This window comes from Larimichthys crocea, chromosome VI (assembly GCF_000972845.2).
Source record: "Larimichthys crocea isolate SSNF chromosome VI, L_crocea_2.0, whole genome shotgun sequence".
NCBI classification, from domain to species: Eukaryota; Metazoa; Chordata; class Actinopteri; family Sciaenidae; genus Larimichthys; species Larimichthys crocea.
The window spans coordinates 15,262,423-15,287,546 of record NC_040016.1 but is presented as its reverse complement, the minus strand read 5'-3'; the positions used below and the strand labels follow the sequence as shown (position 1 = coordinate 15,287,546).

The window sequence follows — 25,124 nt, the reverse complement described above, 5'->3', positions numbered from 1 at the left end:
TGATTTGTGAAAACTGACTTGTCCAAGATGTGACAAAAGGTATAAACTGTGATATTCCTCAAGAATGATGGGTGTCAGAAACACATAAGTCTAATGCAACAGGACAGCAATCAATTATGAGTTATAAAGTTTTATAAGGTTTTAGTTTAAACAGTTTAGTGTGGCGTTTGTGTATGAAGTTTGTTTGTGCCTGTATTTTATAGTCTACTTTTCTTACATTGTATTTATTTATGACTTTGTATATGTGTTTTCTCATTTGTCCCTTAGAAAGCACTGTGTAATCTGAGGTAAATAAACTTCATCATTATTAATTGTACCATGTTTTACTGAGAGGTGTGTCTTATATTTAGTCTACACTCACGGAGCGAACATTTTAACCTTCATGAGGGGAAGATTTATTGCAGGACTGTTGTATTAGACTGCACACTAAGGTGTGGCTAATGACCTGGCAACTGAGTGTATGAGATATGGACCACAGGTGGAGAGGATCTCTGCCTAAGAATGAACCAAACACTAATACAACCGTTTCTTCTTGTTTAAGCAAAAAGAATTTGGTTTATGTAGAAACAAGCAATGTTTTGCAACTGGATATTTCCCTCTCCTTCAAAAGAGTTAAAGCTAAAATTAAAAAAAAAGAAATGAATACCCATCCCAGTGCACCCAGAATCGCCACCTTCCGAAAGTGTATGCAGGTGTTACTGACAGAAAGCAAAGGAAACCTGGGGGACAGCTCACAAGAGAGATAGATATGAAGTGTACAGTATATATATATATATATATATATGAATATATAAAATCTGACATATATTTTATATATATTAAATTGTGTTAGGGTTCAGTATCTTTCACTACACAGCATTAAGGTGGTGTGTCTGATTATCTTTTTTTTTCTTCATTTTCTTTTTCAAATTCTATTATATAAACCAGAGGAGAGTCAAAGCAAAACAAAAGAATCAACGAACAAACAAATGTGGGAAAAAGAAATGGAAACGAAGCAACAGACTAAAGGCCTCCACCCTGATCCGATGGCGCTCCCCCCCTTCAGCCTCCGAGCAGAGGGGTGAGCAAGCACGGACGAGGCGGGACAGACCCGGTCCAGCTGTACAGCGCAGTGAAACATGACTTACATATTAGCTCATTTTTTTACACGTACAGTCGTGATCAAGGCACAGGGATCTTCTACAAGTTATTTTTTTTTCTTCAATAAAGTTGTACAAAATAATACATTTTACAGTCTGTACAAGAATAATAGTCCAGCAGTAAAATAAAGACAGACGTACTTAAAAGCCAGGAGGGGAGAGGAAGTGGGGCTGGGCGAGGTGAGAGAATAAGACGAAAGGTGGGGTGAGGACGTGTGGAAAAGGAGGGGACTAATGAGGGCTGGAGCGTGTGTGTGTGTGTGTGTGCGTGTGTGTGTGTTCCCAGGTAAATGTTGCATCCAGTCTTGACAAGTCATTTACTTCATGCTTTCATTTTGCGTTGTATTTTTGCCTTGTTAAATAAAATCTCCTCTTTATTTCCCATATGTTGAATAGTTGTCAAATAGCAGCAGGGGCAGGGGTGGTGAGGATGTATTTGTGTGTGTGTGTGAGTGTGTGTGTGTGTGTGTGCGCGTGTGTGTGCGTGTGTGTAGGAAGGGGGGTTTAAATGGTGCACAAAGGCAGATCACACACACAGTGTACACCAACACACAACATGGGGTAAAAACTAACAAAAACTTAAAAGTTGAGTTGTGTTATTACAGGAATATATAATATTTATATTTATATATATACATATTTATATACACACATATATAAATATCTATATATATATATAGCTTGGATTTTTTGCACTGCATGAAGTTCACTGGTATGCATGAATTTATGCATTGTATGGTATTTTCCTTCTTTTTTTTCCTCCTTTTTTTTTTATTGTTTTCGACTGGTGTCTTGAAGAGCAGGTCATGTGAGCCGTGTGGTCTTATGTTCGGGTCACGCTCACGTCCACAGGCAGCTGCTAGTCAATTAGTCTGTCTGTTCGGGGCACGAAAAAAAAAGGCTCACAGCCCTCCTCTGTATCAGTTTGCCACCCTCCATGTCCATCGTTCTCTTGTTCTCCTCCTCCTTCGGCTTCAGCACGCGGTGAATAAACTCCTCTCTCTCAGAATGCATTATTCAATTCAGCCTCTGCCAACTGTTAAAAGCAGGAGGACTCGGTTTTTAAATGGGTCTGTGTGTGTGTGAGGCTGTTTAAAACATTATTAAAACCTATCTAAGGGTTCTAGATGTCTTATGCTGTAGTGTGTGTGTGTACCTGCCAGTGTGTATGTGTGTTTTTTCATATATCTGAGAGAGAGAAAGAGAGTTAAAAGGAGGGATAGCCTGCACTGAGGGATTCCAGTCTTGACTCTCTTTCGTGGGTCAAAGTGTGGCTGAGTACAGCAGTCAGTCCTGGCTAATAGTTGATGAAACTGTTGTCGGTGTATCCTTAACTGTGTTTGCCTTTTTTTTTTTTTTAATAAAAAAAAAAAAGTCTTTCCACTGTTCTGTTTTTTTCTGAAATCGTGTTACTGGGAGAAGTAGGAGTTGTATAAGGGATGGAGGGGAGGGCAGGCGGTCAGTTGCTCGCTCGTTCGCTCAGTTGTTTGGTGAAGTTGGTGGAAGTGGAGGGGGTGATTGGCTAACTGATCGTGGAGGGGTGTGGGAGGCGGGGGGTAGATAGGTAGGTTGGTAGGTAGATAAGTAGACCGGACGCCGCTGCCCATCACAAGAGCTCGTACTGCCGTAGGTGCATCCTCTGTATGATGTCGCGACAGTCATTGAAGACGCGGCGGATGTTTTCTGTGTCGACCGCGCAGGTGAAGTGGGGGTAACAGTAATGCCGTCCATCCCCACTGGCTGTGCTGATCCTCTGTAAAAGACACAAAAGTACACTCAAGTTAGTGTGATTCAATGTATAAAGAAGACATATTTTATTCTTACAACTTCCACTAGGAGTGTCAGAAGCTGGACAACTGGACCTTTTCCTATACTTTTTGCTGTTATAGGACATGCTGAGGCTGAAATCTACTGAGACCATCCTGTAGGCAAATATCCTTTGTACATAGCAACCAAGTCACTGTAAGTGGTCATCTGTAAGATTTTGATTTTGGTTACATTTCTGGTTCTCAGCTGTCACTGGCGTGTTTCTGTATGGCATGTCCACGAAAAAACATTTGCCAGTCGCACAGTTTGGATGAAACTGTCTAACACACCACTTACAGAAAGATTGAACATATTATTACATAACATCTGGGTTGGATTGGAGGATGGAATATGATATATACTGTATATGTATCTACACACTTCTATGAACCAAATGACCTTTGTACATACCAGGAACTCATCCCGGATGAAGTACTTTGCCCTTGTGACGCGGGGATCTTCACCTGGTTCTGGTATTGCTGTTGGAGAAGAAGAAAGTTATTTTTGCACTTGAACAGCAGCACTGATCCTCCAGCTGAACAGATCACATCAACATGAGAAGCTACAGCTCACAAAGCTGGTACGGATGGCAGTTATTTAATGAAATATTGTGACCAAAATGATTTGTCATGTCACTGTTTTTCTGTTTTTTCTTACACACATTGGTCTGTGTAAGAATCTACACAACATTTTGGTGAATTCAAAACAATAAGAACAAATCACCATCATTACAATTTAATCCTGAGCAGCGAATCCAAGTCATTATTTTTGTATTTTTGTGTCATTCTCGTAGCTTTGCCCCAATTGTGTCTATCACTGATGATGATGTTGCACTGACCAAAGGAAATACTGACATTTGGGAAAACAGCAATGTCACTGTAAGTCTAGAAAGGAAATATCCAGACAAAGGATGAGGTTTAGGAAGAGTATCTAAAATATTTCAGGTCAAATTGAAATGTAACCCCTGCAGAGCACCGGTAATAATATCTCACAAAGTGCTGCAGAGATCATGTATTCATGTAGGCTAACCCGGAAGTTAGTATCACCGCGTTTCTCTCGACAATGGATTTTTTTTTTTACATTGGATTTCGATTTACTGCTGAAAAAAAAAGCACCGTGGCAAACTTGATAACACGTGCATGTTTTGTTTAGCAAGATACTTTGGAGAAATAAACAACACTTTTATCATTTTTGAAGAGTGAATGCACTGCCAGAAGCCAAACGCTAATGTAATGCTATAAACAAGCCACACCACAATCACATGACTTCAGTGTCACCACCACTAAGCTATAAGTTTAATGCCCCCGACAACCTCCTTAGCCTCATTTGGCCCCTTGTTACCAACGTAAAAGTTTCACAATTCACAAGTGGAGGATTTACGGACATTTTATGTTGTAGAACTAAATGTGAAAAACTCTTGAGCTTCTTTGTTAACCACAGACCTTATTTCAAGGTAACCAAAAACTACTAGAAAACTCATTGACTTCAAGACGAGGCAACCAGAAGTTGAACCAAAAGTCTGTCTGACTATTTATTGCCCCGTTTCCACATTCACAGAGCTCAGTAATAAAGTTGATGAATACAGTGTTATCGTAGATATTAATGTTATCGAGACCTGTGACCAAACCTGTGACAATAAGACCCAAGTTAACCAGAATCTGCACTAAACCATATTGAGATGTCTTCTACAACGGCAGTAAACGGACATGTTATGTATAGGACACCCACAGATATCAGCATCAACCTCTTACCATCATCAGGTGTAGTGTAGCGTGCAAACTCCGGGAAGTACTCCTCAATTTTAGATTTCCCTGCCAAAACCTTCTCAGCGAGCAGGTCCTGTTTGTTCAGGAAAAGGATTACCGAAATGGTCCGTAGCCACCTGTGGAGGGAAACGAAGAATAAGTTCAGTGCCAGATTTCTTTGGACTTTCGTTCAGGACCCCCCCCCCCCCAAAAAAAAAAAAACGTTACAGGTCTGGTGCTGAAGACTCCCCACTTTTCGAGTGTATAGGCTTTGACTGAAAAACAAGGGAATAATTAACTCTCTGGAGTTCTGGGCTGAAAAGGTCTAAGAGCTCCTGCCATCAACAGTCCATATGCTCCCACAGGGAGATACGAGTCAAGGAAGGACGCTGTATCAAATTAACGTCTCCTCCTGCTGTACATGCACAGAAAATGACACTGAAGTGATACTCTGGTACTAAGGTTGCACCTCAACTGGACCGAAATGTGTTAATCTGTGAAAGAATATAGTTCAGTCTCATGACAATGGAGCATTAAATATTTCTTTTACAGAATAAACTCTACTGACGAGACTTTGTGAGTATTTCTCTATGTCATCAGTCACTCAAGACCACAAAAGAAGTCAAGATACAGTAACCAGGATGTGTCAAGCAGGTAGTAATCACTGCTGGAGAACAGGATGATTTGTGTATTGATGAGAGTATGTACACTAGGTTGTATTATTTACTGCACTCCTCAATAAATCCCTTTTAGAAAAAAAGAAGAAATCGGGTTTACAAACAATGTTACTCGTTTCATGTTTGACAGTTACATGTTTGATAAAAAAAACTTGTTCATTGATTGATTTTTGACTGACCTGTTGTTCCAAATGTTCTTGAAAAGGTTGAGGGCTTCCTGTAGTCTGTTGGTCTGATTGTCTTCTCTGATCACCATGTTGTAGCTGCTACTCGCCACCACAAAGATGATAGCTGTCACATCTGCATAAACAAACACAGAGAAATACCAGACTAGGATTAACACACCAAAGGTGGATAAGAACACTACCAAACACTCATGCATGCTTGCTTGGAAAACAAATGGCAGGCCACAAATAAATAAGAAATCAAAAAATCAAATCAGTGAGTGCCTGTCTGTGATTATTTCGAGTTTTATGACTAAAATCGAGCAGTCTGAAACTACAAACGGTCTACAAACATCCTACCGTTAAAACACTGGATCCATTTTCGACGTTCATCCCTCTGACCTCCAACATCGAACATACTGCAACGGAGGAAGGTTACAAGTTTAAAAGCAGAGTAAGGAGTTAAAATACTGAAAGTTTCTCAATATCAACAAAACATATTACATGAAATGTGATCAATTTGTCATCCAGGGAAGTCAAATCGCTTACTGTCTGACACTGTGGTAATTAAACTTTGTGGTAACTCACTGGAAATTGACTTTGTCTATTTGAAATTTTGTCTCGAAGATCCCAGATGTCAGTACTCTGCATCTCAACAGGTCCTAAAAAAAACACAAAAGGAAACAGGGAAGTGTTAAAGGAAATATAGTGCTAGAGATCACGGATGCAGGCAGTGTGATTTCATTTAACACTGCAAGTGTTTGTGTGTCTCACCTGATCGGTGGGTGTGTAGTCATGCTGCCTGACCACCTCAACCCTGTCTAAGAAGCTGCAATGAGAACAGAAAAATAGAGCCCGTTAGATCCTAAAAACATAATCTAATGTGCTTCGTATAGTGATGACAGTATGCCCCCCCCAAAAAACACACACCAGTACATCCCAGTACATTAATGGAAGCTAGAGAAAGATGGAGAACATTAGTCTCTGAGCGGCCACCAGGGGGCGTATGCTTTAATTCACAGAGAGATCAGAGGCAGCCAGTCTGAGTCACCGGCAGCCGTTTGCTCTGTCAGACCAGAGAAGCCTCATCAATGGAGCTGCTGTAGTAGTACTTGCACAGGAGGAGAGGTGTATGTGTGTGCGTGTATGTGTGCGTGGGTGGGTGGGTGGGTATGCAGGCCTACAGTGTTCAGATTTGCCGAGCGCCTACCCAAATGCATTGTTCGGATGAACTGGCCTACATTACCGCTGCCGTTCAAAGTGTGTGTGCGTGTGTGCGTGTGTGTGTGTGTGTGTGTGCGTGCGTGTGTGCGTGTGTGTGTGTTTGTTTGCTGCCCTGATGTTTTCACGATGACTGTATCAGGGTCACCTGCTGAAGTCGTCTGCTGCAACATGTCAGGACTCAAAACAGGCCTAAAGAAAGACTAGTGAGATTTTTACGAGACCCACGCTGAAGAAGTTTAAGAGTCTGTGTTAAACACACGTACAGTATGTGGACTGCCGTCACATCATACATGTGAACACAGAACACATGGGAGGACTCAGACGAGCATACTGAGCTGCTGGATGTTGTTACAGGACACATGTATACAGACTTTTAAACATCTCTGTTGTCCTGACAGTATTCTCAGATGTATTGAAGAAACATTACGTAGGAAGAAGAACAGGAGTTGCTCCGTTCTCACGGTGGAAAAAAAAAAAGAGTGGGCTGAACTTAACGCTGCTACACTGTGAAGAATTTGGTGATTATCTTTAAGCTACAGCGGCAACTGTCATAAGTGTCCCCCCACTAGCCTGCATCCATCAGACACAAGTACTGCAGCTTTTCCCACAACAATTCCTCTGAAGGGTGAAGCAACAACGTGTCAGCAGTGAAGGAAGCATTTACACGAGCACGACTTCTACTACAGCTACACCTGCAAGCGTACAGGGAGGGAATGAAGAGACTTTTTGTGTACAGCCAACAGCAGATCATCTTTACAGACTTACAAAGCATGCTCTGAAAATGTTTTATGGGGTTAATAAAACATTCACTGCAACAGGAAGCCTCGAAATATAATAAAATTTCATTGACTACAACTTCAGTACAGCATTAAGACAAAGAACGCGAGAGACATTAACAACAAAGTAAAACATGTTCTTGATATGTAAACTACCTGCCTGACTGTATTTTGAAATCCATCGCGGTCTGAAGTCGCATTTCAACAACAGTTAGAGGATAAACAGGAACATAAAGTATGAGGTACACGAACAGCAGACGACATTGGGGTTGTTGTTTCACCTATTTAACGATTAAGTTTTATGATTGGTTTATTTGAGAATCACTGATCGTACTGACTAATTAATAATGAATAATAATAAAAAACAGCACCTGATGAAACATCCTTTAAAAATCCTTTGAGGTTGCAACACAATTAAAGTGATTGGAAAGCACAAAAAAACAACAACATATTTTTGCTACATAACATGGTGTGTATCATTTATTTATTCTGCCTCTAATATTTGCTGTGTTTGCTAGATAATGAAACATCTACAAACACAACTATGGAATTGTACGTAGTTTTTAAAAGCAAGGTGTCCAGCTAAGTATTACAGGTGAGGTGTAACACCTTACCTGAAAAAATATGTGTTTTAATTAAATGCAATATAATATTAAACTTCCAAAAATAATTATAATGGTTGCTAATTAGCACAGAAAACACATGTTTAGTAAGTGAGTTTACTAAAACAAGATGCGTCACCACCTCCACTAATTCATTTTCAAGATCACAAGTTCACGAGATAAAAAGTTTTTTTGGGGGGGGTCTTTGTTTCACGACTGGTTACCTGCAAACAAACAAGCTAATTTCCCACCCTGTTTGATTCCTGCACGACTGCCTGTTTTGACTGATTGTCTGCCCACTGTGCTCACGACTAGAAAGGAAAAGACGTTTGCTAGTAGCTGCTTCTCAGGGCAAAGGTATGTAAACCCCCTCTGAGATAACTAGGAATGTGGCAGGCAGGGGTGAAATGTGACAGGAGGGCTGCAGGTAACACACTGAGAGGAACAGGGGCTGGGTCTGCGGAAGCTACAGTGCTGGACGGACAGACGGGCAGGCAGGCAGAGGGAAAAGACACTGAGTCAGGAGGAAGAGAGAGTCAGCGTGAGACTGACAAAGAAACAGAAGAAGACAAACAATTTAAGGAACAAAGAGACGCCCATGTGCATATCTCCGCACAAATGCACACTGACACAGATATTCATATAAAAACACACATGGATGCAATTAAGCAGCCAACCAGTCTGGTACCATCGGCTCTCTGCAGGGGCAGAGTGGCTCAGCTGTTCCCACACCACAGAGCCTCTGCTGTGCCAGCACAGCCAGAGCCCTCAGTGGACAACTGTTCAGCCCGTATCCACAGCTCAGACCCTACAATGGTCTAACTTCACCCTCCCGTAACATCCCCACACTGAGCGCCCGAACACATAAATAACCAGGATGTGACAGAATCTAAAAGCTGTAATGATGACAGAGTTAACATGGCTGCCGCCGATATCTGCTGAGGCCAAACTCTTGTTTATCTACAGCTCTGGTCTGAGGAGTCGACACGCCCAGGACAAACACACTGCTCAATTTTTAGCAGTTCTCCCTATTAATAGGAGAAGTGCCAATAATAACTGTGCCTAGTAAGTTGAACTAAATAATAGTGGCTGCCCCAGTAACAGAGAGGTCTGCGGTGTTATGTATAACCTGTCAGGGTTATTCTGGGGTGGCAGACAGGCTGATTTAAACTCTGGAAATACTCTTGTCTGGTGTTTGAAAATAACCCAGTATTTGCATGAAAAGATAAAGTACATTTTTAACTTTTTGCTGTACTTTTTAACTATGGGCACACTTGGGCTGGTTTGCTGGTAGAACAATAGCGGAGATTTTAATGTAGATGAAGCAAAAAATAAAAATAAAAAACACATATATGACACACTTAATTTTATTTAAATGTAATGATATTATTTTTGATTATATTGCTACATAAACATTAACAACCCTGGACTCTTTTTAATTATACTTTAGTCAAATTTACAAGAAATACCCTCAGAAATACAGTTTGGACTTGTAGAAAAAATGTTGGTAACACTTTATTTAGATAGCCCGCCTACAGACAGTTTAACAGATTATATATTATATATATATATAGTATGTGACAATCCATGAACGTACCCTAACAAAGATATTTTTTTCTAAGCCTAACCCAACTCGCTAGTGTAATATTAAAACTTTTTTTTTTAATTTGTGTAAAATGTTGACTCTCAACTAATAAGATGTTGAAGTGTTGCAAAAACAATTTTTTTCAAAATCTAATTTTCAAAAACAAAATGTACTTTTCTACTTTACTTTCTTCCTTTTTTAACACTATGACATCTTCTTCCTAGAATAAACTGCTTTTGAAAATATTCCCTGTGCCACAAACAGCAGCACATTTAAACTACATGTCATCATTGCACACTCAAAATTAAAAGAGGAATGTCTGTCTCACTGAAACAAGCAGTCTACATCTCCACAACAGCTACGGTGAGTAAATATGATTTTATTTTTCCTGTGGCAAGAATTCCCCCACGATCAACAATCAAAGTGAGATCTTCCCATGCTGGACGGACATAAGAGGATAGAGCCATCAACAACGGTGTACTAACCCAGCAAAGCTGATAACACTTGCATAATGCATTCATCTTGTTAAAGTGGCAGTATTAGGCCAAAGGATTACTCAGATTATGAACTAGTACACATCTTCAGCTCTACACGGGATTAGGCCACTCTGAGCTGCACAACTGTGTTGACTCGTGTGGCCTGCACATGTACAGCTCGACTGGAAAACAGGCTGAAGTATTAGCTTTATTAACTTGGATAAAAATAAAAATAAAAAAACTCTAGAAATAAGATAATGTGAGCAGGTTACAAGGGGGTGAATGAACATTTCTGGTTACATTTTTAAATCACAATCACAATTTGGGAATGTCTCTCCTCTATTCAAATAAATAACAGAAATAACAAACTTAACATTTACTTCACACAACAACATCTGGGGAACTTTGTCCTGCAACTGAACAACTCGGCTAGATCAGACACACACACACACACACACACACACACACACACACACACACTAAATCTTAATAAAGCAACAGGTAAAAAGGTTAAAATATAGAAACATAAAATAGATAGATTACTTTATTGATCCCTGAAGGGAAATTCTTGTGTTGCAGCCGCAGTATTACAAGTATTACAAACACAAAACAAGCACATGATACATACAAAAGGCTTGAGGTAGATACAGTATAAATAGAATAAGGTCTGAGTGAAATAAGTAAAAAAAAAAGTTACCATGTAAAAAATATGCAAAATATACACAAAGTCTGTGCAGTAACTTTGTGCAAAAATGTGCATTGTGCATTCTTATCCAGACAAAGAGTCAGTGCAGGTAATGTATTATAATATATTATAAATAAAGTTTTCCTTAAATATATGTGACCAGTTATTTAAAACGTTTGCTCTTAATGCTACATGACATCTTCTTAATATGGAGTTGGACACATTTCTTTGTGCAGCATTTACTTGTTCAGACTAAAAGTAACAAAATGTGCAGTTAGAAAAAAAGTAACAAAACGCCCTAAAAAGAGCAGCTTTCACTAAATCTCTCTCACTATTCACTATTATCATGAAGCACTCAATGTAAATTGCACAACTTGGAAATTTAAAACCAAATTCCAGTTTCAAACACTACGTGCAAACTCGGATTTTGTCATTTCAGAATACTGAAATCAATCTGAAGCTTCACAAGCCTCCGAAACAACAAGTCAAGTCAGAAAATGGTCTTCGCTCTTCCTCAGGGGGGGGAGAAGATCGTGCACGGCCCGCCGAGTGGAACGATTCGAGGGGGCTTCACTGCTTCTTTGTACGTTTTAACGCTTTCACATTGCAAGGCGACCAAACTAAAGGCTTCACCGGCCGATCCTTAATCAAACACACACCACATCCAGCGAGAGAGGGAGAGAGAAAGAGGAGGAAAGAAAAGAGAGAGAAGGCTGTGTCTGACATTACAGCGCTGCTCCAAAAATAGCTCCCTGGCGCCCTGGCCTCCAGCTTGGTTGTCATAGCGACAGAACCACAGGCTCTATAAATAGACAATCGGCTCCAAATCTTGTGCGACTGGAGTGAGGCCAGAAAGAGGGAGAGACAGACAGGGGAGAGAAGAAGAAGGGGGGGAAAAAGAAGAGAGAAAGATATAAAGAACACGAACGACAGATAGAAAAGCAAAAGGAAGAATGACAGAGAGAGAGAGAGACAGAGTGAGCAACAAAGACATACAGAGAGAGAAATGCAGGGAATGGAGGAGTGGGTTAGAGAGAGAGAGAGAGAGCGGAGGAAGAAGTGCAAGAAAGAAGAAAAAAGAAGGAACAAAGAACAAACAAACAAATTAAAGAAGTTAAGAATTAACAAAAGAACAAGAAAGAAAGAAAGAAAGAAAGAAAAGACACAACATGTAAGAGAAAAGAAACAAAAACAAAGATTAAGAAAGTCAAGAATTAATGAAAGAATGCAAGATCAAAGAAAAGAGAAATTAAGAAAGAAAGTGCTCAAAACCTAACAAGAACAAAAAGAAAGAACAGATTTATAAAGTCAAGAAAGAAAGAAAGAACAATAAGGTGATGACCTAAAATTAAAGGAAAAACAAGACACATGAAAATTACAAATGAAGAAAATAATAATTAACATAAAAATTACAGATCAAGAGAAAAGTTTGAGAGAAAGAAACACTGAATGAGAGACAGAAAGACAAAACATAAGGACAGAACAAGACAAAGAGAAAGGAAACAAAACAAAAAAACACAATACCAAAGAAAATAGTATGAAATAATAGAATAAAAAACAGGTGAAAAAAACATAGGTGAATAGTGAAAGAAAGAAAGAAAGAAAGAAAGAAAGAAAGAAAGAAAGAAAAGAGTAAACCTAGCATTGGGAACACTGGTGTGTTACACAGACGCTGAACATTGGGAGCGGCACAATCACTGAATACACACAGCATTCAGAAAATCACAATACAGTGAGATTATTGCAGCAGCAGTTTCCCAAAGACATGTCCCAATGAGCTCGCCTTAAAAACTGTAAAATGTACCTGACTCATGCTACACATCAGCACAGCGAGAGCACGTTTCACATCTGCTGCTGCTCGTGGACACAACTAAACAAATTCAGATTCTCGCCACACTAAGTATTGACACCACACTCCCCCCTAAAAAAATTTGTTTCCCGTCTCTCTTTGTCACTCTCTCTGCGATGAGTCAGAGACTCGATCTGAGCCATTTTCTGTCCCTGCAGAAACACTACTACACATCACAGAGAGAGGGGGGGGTAGGGAGCGAGGGGAGAGGAGAAAGAAGAAGAGGCTCAAGGGAGGATGCCGAAGAAGTAAATCAGGGGGACTCCGGCACTGGGACAGGATTTCAGAGAATCAACAGATAATAAATACAGCGGTAGCGCTCGGCTGGTATCTCAGCCAGGCGACAAGTAACGCAGACACAGTTACTGAATGTATGGGGACGTATGCTCACGTTTCTCCTCTCGTGTTCATTTTGTTTCGGTCTTAAAAACTTTTAAAAAGTACAATCCCACAGCTCTTCATATAGACATTTAACAAGTACTTCAAAAATATTCTTTCACATCATCATTTACTCTATAAAATGTCACAATATAATGTAGAACATCTATAATAAGTTTCCAAAGCCAATGAGGAGATCTTTAAATTATTTGTTCCCTCCCAACAGAACAGAGTGCCATTTTTTGTTGATATATGACTAATCTATTGTAGGATTGGGTGACAGAGTAGAACAATATATAACTTATATATTGTATAAATTTACGCACATCAGAAATGTTGCCAGCTATTCTATGTCATCTTCACTGTTATATCTTTTCACATCTGCGGGCATATTTCACTGTTGTGTGCAGTATTTTAAGAGCAGAGCTACATTGAGGCTCGCTGAATTCAAATCTTCTCTGTTTATTTTACAGTTGACAATTTGACAATTTCAAATCAATTATCAAAATGTTTGTCACATTCTTTTGAGTGAGAATTTCTTTCAGCTTACAGTAATTATTCCTACAATTACTCATTTTCTGGCCACTTGGGGGCAGCGGAAACATGTTGTGAACGCAACACTGACATATTATTGCTTAAAGTTGAAATGGTGAATTGAGTGGCAGTTCTTCAGTTTCTGATTTACACATGCAGCAGACACAGAGCATCATTAGTATTCATTTGACGACCTGATAGATTTAAGTCGAAGATTAATCCTCTTTTCAGCTCTGTTTTTGGTCTCCACCAACTGCTAAATTAGTTTTTGTGTTATGTCACCAAAGTCTTAATAAATCAAGTAAGGCTGATAAGACTGCCATTAAACCTGCTAGTCAAGTTCTTGAATACATTAAATACATTGTCTTAAATACATATGTATACTCTGCACGATAAACAAAAATACTGCTGGTGTCACTGCATTTTCAAAAACATACCACAGGTAGACATTTTAAAGATATGTTTTCTCTGTAAACAGGGTCCATCCATGCAGCTTTTTTAATTGTCTCTAAATACATGATCATCTGCGACTGGTCAGCAATGTCTCATGATTGGCTGTCATGTGTTTGCATTTATTTTCTTTGTTTATGCCAAATCCCACTTGCAAATGTCTTTCCTCTTTAATTAAAGGAATAGTTCAGCATTTTTGGAACTTTTAGGAAGATAAATTTTATTCAACACCGTGTTCAATTGCATATCCACAAAGTTAAGTTACAAAATCACTTATTTATCAACCAGGTCAGAATTTGTTCCATCACTCCAAGGCAGTACTAGAACCATGAATGATTTCATATTCACTCACTACGGCTCTGCAGTGCGTCTTTGTTTTTAAAAGGCTTATTTAGTAGTGTGTTTAATCACTGAAGAAGGATCTAATATCTAAATGCATAAAAAGAAAATTCTGCCAGACTTTAATCTACATGTGTAAATGTTTAATTTACAGAGTGACCAAATATGGATGACGACTCCTCCTCCTCCTTCTTCTTCTGATTTACAATCAGGGGAAAGTGCCCGAATCTTTCAGGCTGTTCAGTTTACAACTCTATGATCTCTGTGCATGAAACAACAGAACGCTGACAAACCCTGCTCTGCTGTCCTGCTCGGTTTGCAGTCACAATCTTTGGATTTTACAGCGACATAACCGACATCGATCAAACGCAACACATCCACATTAAATAAAGGACAACAACATTCTTACAAACAAAGTGTCTGACCATATAAGGAAGTCAGGAAGTGCCCATAAAACAACAACAACAACAACAAAAACATATCATAGAGGAGCATGACGGAGCAAAAGCACAGCCAGGGAAGCTTTAGTGACTTCCTTCTCAGCAGACAGAGACAACAAAGCATCACCGCTCCGTCAACTTCTCCTTCCCTATTTTTTATCTTTATCGTGAATCAGATGATACAATTTGTTTTTTTGTAAAGAAAGAGGCTGGGGGGAGGTTGTATGGGGTGGACCTGACTTTTCCCGTGCTGATACAGGTTTGATATTTTCATTTAATGCCAACAACCTTCATCAATAATGCTGAAGTTGTCTCTCTCCTAACACACTCGCTCATTCTTTCTCCTTCTGCAGCCTGCCTGGGTTAAAAATAGCTCTCCCCTCTCTCTTTCTCTGCTTCTCCGTTTACATAAGCACACAGAGGGGGGAGGGGAGCACTTCCGGTCTGGCCACCCAGCCCAGCATCTGATCCATAACACTGGGGCTGCTGGGTGTGGGAGAGAGGAGAGGAGAGGAGAGGAGAGGAGAGGAGAGGAGAGGAGAGATCCCGCAATGCAGGGAAGCCCTCTCTTTCTCTATTTCAATCTGTCTCCTCAATGCTTTCTCTTTTTCAGTCTCTGTCCACAATCACATTTCTTACAAGGAAGATTTTTCATGATCATCTTACAGAGAGCCTCTGCTGACAACCCAAACTCAGAGTACCACACACACAGGCAATGAAACACCTGTGGTCATGCATGCAGTTTAAGTGACACACATATACACTAACAGTGACATGCACACACATGAGGTCATTTTCTGCTCATGTATACTACAACTCCACCACATTTAGAGGGAGATCTCTACTTTTTAATTCCATGATATATTTATTTGAGAGCTGTAGTCACTAGTTAGTTTTCAGGTTTTACATTAAGAAAGAAGAAAAAAGAAAAATATTATAGATTTGACCTGTAGTCACCAAACTTTTTGGCTTGTGACCTGTTACAAAAAGGCAGTGTGCAGTGTCTATCAGCTGTTAGCAGGTCCACTAAAGACAGAGATTATAGTTTGAGGCTCAAAGAGGTAAAGCTGTCCAATATTTTACAAAAAAAAGGAAATGCGAGAGAAAATTCTAATATATGAGAACAACTTTGTGTTATTTTAGCTTTAACTATTAACTACCTCACAACTCTTTAGATTTATCTCATGACCCTTTGGAAGAACTCAACACCTAAGTTGGAAAATCTTTGAAATTGAAATCTTTTAACTTTATATTAAGTAGTTAAACTAGCTCCAACTCGTCAGTGTAATGTTACTCATAAACTGATAAATCAGTATTGCAATATCATAATGTATCAAAAGTAAGAACTTTTGATACATTTAAGTACATTTTGATGTTAATATTTATGTATTTTTACTTAAGTAGGCATTGAATTAAAGTAATGGATACTTTTACTTAAGTAAAGGATCTGAGTACTTCTTCCAACACTGTTACATGTACAAAAAAGCTCCAACTAGCTCACACATGCATGTCGATGCACCAGCACATACTGTACACAAACACGCACACGAGTCTGCGAGCCTCCGCCCTCCTGGAACTCTGGCTTCATGTGACCACTGCATGCCTTATAACAGAGGCAGGCCTGATCAAAAGGCGGATAAGGAAAAAAACACCAGAAAAGAAAGAGAGAAAGAAAGAATTTCGAACAAAGGAGGGAGAGTCGGGCCGAAGGAGGTTCAGGAAACTGAAGATCTTTGGGGGAAAAAATACCTCGTCTCAGCATTCGTGACAAATAATTTTGATATTCAAGAGTCAGTAAGGCTGGGACGCAATTTTGGTCTCTGTCATCAAACGTACACACACAAACCACCAGGTCACCAAGTCAGTACACTGCAGTCTAACACAAAAGCTGACTTATTTATCAGCACATAATAGTGCAACTTTCCGACTACTCGATACATAGCAGAGCAATCAAACGCCACCAAACTGAAAAGGACAAATCTGGTGATAATCAGTATTATTCATATAGTCCACTGAAAAGCATGTACTACTACATACCAAGCATGTTCAATATTTACCATGTTCACTCTAGTTCGCTAATTAGCACCAAGCACAAAGTACAGTTCATCCTTGGAACTTGTGTGCCAAATCTAAAGACAATCCATCTTATAGTTGTTGAGACATTTTAGTCAAAGACACAAATGTGAGTCATTAGGATTCATCCTCAGGGCACTGCCAACATCTGTATGAAATTTCATGGCAATCCATCAAATAGTTGTTGAGATATTTTGATGACTGACAGAGCAACGTTGCCATCTCTAGAGCCATGACGCCAGCATGGCTCAAAACTATTGAAAACACATCGGTGAGCCACACCGTAGCACTGGGTGATACGTTTCTGCATTACAATGAACACCAACACTGTGGTTTATTCTTGGTTAATCCCACATCACTGCCCTGCCTCTGTAAATACTCACTAGGCACTAAATCTTCGACTAAAAATAGTCCCAAAATGCGATATCCACAAGTAAGGGAAGTAGAAGAAACAGATTCTGTTGAGGTGTGTTCACAACAACTTTCTTAGTCAGAACAAACTCACTGTCACTGTAGGTAGCGCAGCATTCTTTGTCACCTCATTTACCACGACACTCGCGTTAACCACATGGCAAAACACTCCATAGTGTGCAAGCAGAATGGCGTTTGTGATTATATGTGTGTACTAAAGAGCCAGAGGAAAAAAGAAAGCATGTCTTTGTGTCCACCTGCACACGGGAGATCTTAGAAATATGGATGTTTAATGCAAGTGTATGGAGTGTATGTAAAAAGGGGATAAAAAAACAAAACAAAACAAAAAACAGACTTACTACTGTGCGCAGTCAATGAGCTGATATTCATTGGACCTTTCCCAGCAGGCCCGCACACCCTCGTCCTGCCAGAGGATCTTTGCATGGTCATAAAACTCCTGGAAAGAGAAAAATGCATCTGGATCAACGACATACCACAACTAGAAAGAACTGCAAGTCAGGCTCTCACTTTAGAAGCGTGGATCCATGAAATAAAGATATGATGTCACAAAAACAAACGAAAAGTGTATTAACTTAAACATTTCTTTGGTTTTTCCAGAGAGAGAAGAAGAGAAACAGAGCCATCACAGTGAAGCCCCTCATCATAAAAGCTTGCCCCCATTCGCATGTGTCGCATTTTTTTTAATGCGACACAAGCATTGTAGGATTCCAGGCGATGCGGGCCTGACCACACACCAACATATATGTACAGTAAACTCTATGCAAATGAGAGTGAAGCTCGCCCGGGGGTTATGCAGTGTTTTGTTGCCCAGGTAAGTTTAGTCTTTACTTGCTGTGGATACAGATCTATGAAGGAGAAGATCATTATGTTACTGTCTGTGGTAACACTTTTCTAAGTCCTGGGCCTCCAAGATCACAGATACAAACAAAAACAAATTGCTACTTGGCACAATGTCATGTAAATTGTTGAAGAAAGCACGGGTTGCTTATTTACATAATGTTTGCTAATGAGAAAGCTACTCGCTAACTTGTGGGTGTAGACACACCCACAGTAACAAGGGACAAGGGACAAATCTGCCAGTGGGGTTTGATCGATTAGCTGATCAACAGAAAATGATGTTTTGTGACTAAACTAATTATTATAATAATTAGTTTAAACAAAGACTTCTGGTTGCAGCGTCTCAAATGTGGGGATTTGTTGCTTTGATTTGTTCGGCAAGGCAGAAAACTGAATATGTTTGGCTTTTGTACTGTTGGTCGGACAAAACAAGACATCTGTAGACGTCACTTTGGGCTGTGCAAGCTTCAAACATTCACCATTTTCCGACATTTTATAGATAAAGCGATTAGTTGAGAAAACAATCAGCAGATTCATAAATAAGGAAATCATTAGCTTCTGTCCTAAAAAGGAAAGAAAAGACAAATAGTGTTAAAAATGTTGTTGATGATCAGACACAAATTATTCTGAATGCAGCACACAACAAACGATTGACTTGACACGCTGGTGGACGGTGACATAAGAAAAACTTGGAGCTGGTTGGTGTCTTTGGATGAGCCTATTTCTCGGTGGGTGAAAACGGACAGATGGAAGGAGACAGCGATACTGCCTCTCTTAGTTCAGTTCAAGCCCAGCTCAGAGAGGAGTAGCCCTGACAGAGGCAGGAAACAGAACAGTTCACCGAGTTCATGAAGAAATGAAGAGCTTTGTACTGACACAAGGCTTGGCTGTCACTACACAGGGGCCTATCTCCTCACTACGATCTTCAGTTGCTCACATACAATGCGGTCGAGCACAAATAAGCTATTATGAGCCATAGTTATACTGGTTAGAAATGCTTAATTTAAAAGAGTGTACGCAGGTTTTGCAATGACCACCATTTTACTAATGAATATACAGAAGTTTGGGAAAGAAGATGGGACGGCAGACAGAGGATGGAAGGAGGTAATACTTGAGGTCTGTTTAAAACTAGCAGTTTTGTTTTTCTTACCACAATACCACATTGTCACTGATACTGAAAGGTACCATAATTAATAAAAAGGGCCTGTAATGAGTCAGAACACACTTACGGAAATGCAACTTGATCAGTTAGCAAGAAATGTATGCTGATTTGTGTTGTATTTATTGTCCTTTGCTTGTATTTCCTTTCAACAAAGAAGCCTCAAAAAGTACAAATTAGAGAAAATTTTTGTGGAAATTTACAGACTCATAAATTACCCAGAAGTAAATTACCCTGAACAAACCAGACTAAAGCACTAGTAAGTAATACAAGAGAAAAAAAATAACTGTCCTCTGTTCTACCGTAACTCACAATTGTTTTAATTGAAGATTAATCCATTTTGATTCACTAATTCGTCATTTTGTCTAAAAAAAAGTTGTGAAAAATGTCACAATTATTTCCGAAGACCTAATGTGTCATTAAAAAAGCAGCAAATGAACACAACTGAGAAGGTGGAAACAATACAATGAATCAATGTCAAAATTCTTGCTGGTTGAATTTCTAACAATCAACAGAGTGAGTATTCGGTTCATTTGATTCAGCTTTATTTCAAACTGAAATGTTCTGTTGATCAATTTATCCTTCAACAATTTTAAAAAATCATTTAAGTGATTTATAAAAAAAGCAAATAAAAACTTTTCGCTGGCTCCATCCATCATGTAAAAATGTACTGTAATGCTTTTCTTTATTTTATTCCATAATAAAGAAATTAGCAATTTTAAGAAATGGTGCTGCCATTTTAAACGATTAATGGATTGATCAAAAACGAATATTGTCAGATCAAGAGATGATGGAGACAACTGTTAGTCGCAGCTCTAGTTATACTACAGTTTTGAGATCTGTAGATGCATTTTTTAAGCAAAACAGGCAAATGGTAGGCAGCTTTGACCTCTTCATGTTAAGAAGTGTTTTCCCAATATGAAGTTTATTCATGGTTACATATAAAATTCTCAAGAGTTTGTCAGAAATTTCGAAAAGCTATTTCATGATGCCTCTTACGGTGGTTATGCAGATCTGTGAAGAGTTTAAGAATAGGAATGGCTGTGACCTGAGTATAGACCTACTTTGAGATCCTGTATGAAAACAGACCCTGTTGCAGTATGTTAAGTTAAATATTCTAACATTATTACAGAGATTTTAAAGAATTTTAGACCAAATGTTGCTGGGGTTTTTTTTAAATAGTTTGGGATCTCAGAAATGCATTTAAATTAAAATGTACGCACTACAATCAACTGAAAGCAACATTAAAGTCTTTATGCTACAGTACGAAGAAGAGTATGTCTGTGTATACATCTACTTTATGGTTCCTAAAGTACTATACTGTACTACACAAGGAGGCTTAGGACAGATGGGCATGGCAGCAATTGGTCTGCAAGGAATTAAAAGGCTTAAGTCAGTAACCTAAGTAACATTTTTTTTTTTTCTATCTTGCATAAAGGCGTGGCCCATTTTATTGTTAACATTTTAGGAGAGCATGAATAATAACTACGAGGATTACTGATTTAAAAATGAAGCTTGAAAAAGGAAATCAAGACAAGGCTATGGAGATTCAATCCAGGCCTTGTGCTTATTCTCTCTCTCTCTCTTCCTCCTCTGCTAAGGGCAGAGTCAACCAGTCCAACTGGTTTCCAGTAGGCCCTAAGGCCAAGCGAGGGGGAGCGGGCTGAGGAGGAGGTGGAGGAGTTGTTGTAGGAGAGGCTGAGCCTATCAGATAGTTTTCTACTGTATTCTCTTGCCCAAACAACTACCCATTCACTTCAACAGGCAGAATCGGTTAAGACAGAGACAAACTTTTCGCTTCTGGGAATTGATGCTTTAATTAAACGTTTCTTTAGGTGACCAGCCGTCATTGTGCTGAAATCACTGTTTGAAATAACTTTGCAGACTCCAAAAGCATTCCCACCATGTTTCTGCTCTAACCCCTCCACAGCCCACATGAAAACGACCAAACTCGGTATCAGATCCAAGTGTGGGTGCTGATCTTTCCCTTTTGACGAGATCCTGCAGGTCTTACAGCAGAAGTTGAGTCCAGACCGAGGGAAGGGTCAGCATGAGACAGGCCCGCATAATAAATTTGCCATGAAGTAACAGAGACAATATCAGGAGACTTCCTTTTGCTTACACACAAATACACACACTCTTCACTGGAAACTCAGCTGCTGTGTACAAATCTACACTGTGGAAACAACCAGTTTAAACACTGAAGCTATCACGCTGGAAAAAAAACAGGGAAGACACAGCGTTCTTCTTCCTCTATACGTAACCTTTCCCATACTATAAAACTGTTAGAATGCTATAAAAAGGAACTGCAGAATAACATAAAAATACTGCTCTTTGTTTACTTCATTTTATGGCTTCAAAGTTAGACTAATCATTTTTCGCAGTTTGACACCATCATAACTATATGTTTGTTGCACTGCAAACACATACATTATTAAATATTATTAAATAAATAATCCAGATGTACTTGATGCATGACTTTATGCAAATCTACAAGTAAATCAAAAAAGATATCTTTGAACTTATTTTTAATTTGACTAGAATTTTATTAAAATCAACATATATGAATTCATGAGCCTATGAATGATAGCTCTGACAATGGCTACGCAATGTTATGAAATTAAAAACATCACAATTGACTGAGCGGTGAATCAAATTCATGACCTTTTACTGATATACTGAAAATTGCGACGTTGAGCGGCAACTTAAGATCATATTCATTATTGAATCATCTAAATTCAATTATTTTCCGGTTTAAAATTATTTATCGTTTGTCTATAAAATCTCCGAAAATAGTGAAAGAAATGTCTGTCACAGTTTCCCACAGTACAACGTGATCACCGAATTTTTTTTTTCTGTCTGTCAGCTAACTAATAATTATTCAAGTATTATTTAAGCATTTAAGCTTAATCCAAAATGTTATTATAAATACAACAATGACTCCCCAGATTTGTATGCCTAGCATCACGTGTACATTGGGCAGAATTCATTTTTCACTGTAACAGGACACGGTCATGGTTTTATTACAACAGACCAGTGGACTCTTTATTTGAATGCCATGATCAGCTGAGAGAATGAGTGTTGTACCGTAGCACAGCTTCATTTTTGTTGCTTGAGCATACTCAAAGAGATTTTTATGGCCATTCTCTACTCTACTCTACTCTAAGAATACTGGACCTCCTTGAGTAGTGAGTCACATGCAAGACCATGACCTGCAGTGGCCTCTTTCCAGGCTGTCGGGAGCAAACTGCAGCTCAGGGGGGGGCGAGATCCCTTTGAGTCTCTGTGTTTCTGGAGGACAGGTCCCTCTAGACACATTTAGGGTTATTACAGACAATCAGTGTTAATAGGCGGTGTGGTGAGAGGCTCATTCAATTGACAGCCTCCCAAGCGGAAGCACACCTGCTAATTACTGAATCCCTGCGCAAACACACCGGGCTGCTGTGTGAGGTACCTTACTCACCTACAGCTCACTTCACCAGGGGACCTGCAGGATTCAGCAGGCTAGATCTGACATTCCAAATGTAATGCCAGTTATAATAAACAAAACAGCTGAAAGTTGAAGCTGAGTTGCATTATTATCTTAGTATCTTGTTTAATAATTAAGTTTTGTAAATGTTTATAGTCTTGATTTTTAAAAACTACCTACCTTACTTATAAACGATCATTTTCATTAATAAATAATCTGCTGATTATTTTCGTACTTCAGTGTCAGAAAAAAAAAAAGAGAAAACATATATATTTTAATTGTTTGCAAATATTTCTGTCAGTTGACTATTACAATAATTAAGTTGTTTTGGCTCTAATTTAGTTAAATGAAAAAGCCAACCCAACACTGGGATCTACGCCACACAGATAAGCACTGATATTGCCATCCCACCGTACAAGTTTATAAGTCTTGAAACTGTGCACAAATCACTTTTTTGATGATAATACATCACATTAATGGACCTCCAGGTGACATTAGAGAGGTTATTAGTATAAAATGGAGCTTGCAGTTGAAAGAAGGAAACAAACTAATCGGAGAGTCAATAGAGCCCAAAGAGGTGAGGCGCAACTTACCGAAGGAAACTCAAAATCCTTCTGGTGTACTTGGTTCAGGACATAATCGATTCGGCATTGGTTTGCAGGACTGGCTAACTGGCATGGCGGTGTGAGTGTAGTCATGGCAGCCACAATCGTCTGAATGCAGAGAACAGAAGAATCAAACTTATTAACACATACAGTACAACACGGTTAATATTCAACCCTTTTACCTTAAAACACCTTCACATTGACAGGACAAAGCAGGCTTAATTTTAATGTGTTGCACTTTTATTTTGAAGGAAAAGTTCACTACTTAATATTTTAAAAGCATTCAGAATATCGCTGGCAGTTGCAAAAGCAAAGTTCTTTTATTGCCTAAATATGTCAATAATAACAACATAATCCTGATATTACGACTTGGACTTTTATACTTTATAGATAATTAATTCATTGTGACACTATCACACATACAAAAACCTTCACAGGCATTGTGGTGGCAAATCTCAAATCATTGCTGCCGCCGATACGATAATAAAAGGTGCTACAAACAGTATTTCGTTCACAATCAAGTTCTTACCTCTATAGCTTCTTTAATGTTGTTTTTAATATCATGAATTTTCTGCTTTTTCTCCCTGTGAAGAACAAAGAAGGGTTCATGTTATTTTTATTTTATTTTTATTTTTTTACACAAAACCATAAATTACAAGGATTAAGCATGATCAGCTCAAGACAGGAATGATAACGGTGAATACAGTCCATCACTTTGATCGAGAGCTAATAATTAGTACAAAAATAATGGTCTCTTCTGTGTTAATGCCAGTAGGTTTTGGTAGGAATTTGCTGTGTAACATAAAACTTCTCCAGGATCTCTTTGTCAGCCTGGAGGTAAATTATATCAGACATCAGTATTATGGCTGTTCCAGATGCACAGATACCTTCATTTTGCTGACCAAGTGCAACTCCTGAATTTTGTGTACTTGCTGATACCAAATGAGAACAGCAGAACTTGTCTTAGTTTTGGCAATGACATTTATTAAACAGAAAACAGCAGAGTGGGTATGGGCTGGTGGAGGACAACACAGACTGTTCTTTACATTTAAAGGTGTTTTTGAGTCCAATTTCAACTACAGCCTACCCATGAGCATGAAGCAGAATCCAAAGTATTAGCAAATACAATGATATGCTCCGTGTTTTGTCCGGTTATTGTTGTAAAGACAAACAGGATTTCAGCATCACCACACGAGCATGGCACTCGGGTTTATGCAATCTGTGGGCTTCACTGATACGAGCAGTAAAAGGTCTAACGTCACACAGGTCTTTCAGAGAGCAGGGCTGCGAGTGTTAAGTGTTCAATTCTTTCACAAGTTTGACAATCGAAAGTCAGATTTGATACTGAAACAAATGAAACGACCTTAGAGCCGCTTACACAATCTGGTACCTGAATGGTGTGATTTCTTCTGAATGACCCAACGCAAAATATCTCAGCATATCAGAGCAATACTGAGCACAGCATACCCGTGTGTGTGTGTGTGTTACATCTGAGTGCAGTATATTTTGTCGACATTACAGCAGCAGTGGGTCCCATCAAAACCACTGTGAGGCTGTAATTTATTAATTTGAAATCCATCAGCTCAATGTTACTCATGTTGAGCTGATGGATAACATGGAATAACATGGATAAACGTCTTTTGACGATGAATGTGTGTTTTGTTTTACACTGCGCGCTGC

General features: G+C 39.1%; 1 protein-coding gene across 1 annotated transcript in view; it reads right to left on the bottom strand.

Moving 5' to 3' along the window:
* Nucleotides 1–1,902: 1,902 nt before the first annotated feature.
* Nucleotides 1,903–25,124, bottom strand: part of LOC104933618 (guanine nucleotide-binding protein G(s) subunit alpha) — a 29,906-nt gene continuing 6,684 nt past the window's right edge. Inside the window, exons 3-12 of the mRNA XM_019267888.2 lie at nt 23,974–24,028; nt 23,433–23,552; nt 17,713–17,810; nt 6,306–6,360; nt 6,120–6,193; nt 5,892–5,950; nt 5,547–5,667; nt 4,697–4,827; nt 3,357–3,424; nt 1,903–2,892 (exon numbers count right to left, since the gene is read on the bottom strand). Of these exons, the coding sequence (XP_019123433.1) occupies nt 2,746–2,892; nt 3,357–3,424; nt 4,697–4,827; nt 5,547–5,667; nt 5,892–5,950; nt 6,120–6,193; nt 6,306–6,360; nt 17,713–17,810; nt 23,433–23,552; nt 23,974–24,028 (928 nt within the window). The 3' untranslated portion in view covers nt 1,903–2,745. The remainder of the gene's footprint in view (nt 2,893–3,356; nt 3,425–4,696; nt 4,828–5,546; nt 5,668–5,891; nt 5,951–6,119; nt 6,194–6,305; nt 6,361–17,712; nt 17,811–23,432; nt 23,553–23,973; nt 24,029–25,124) is intronic.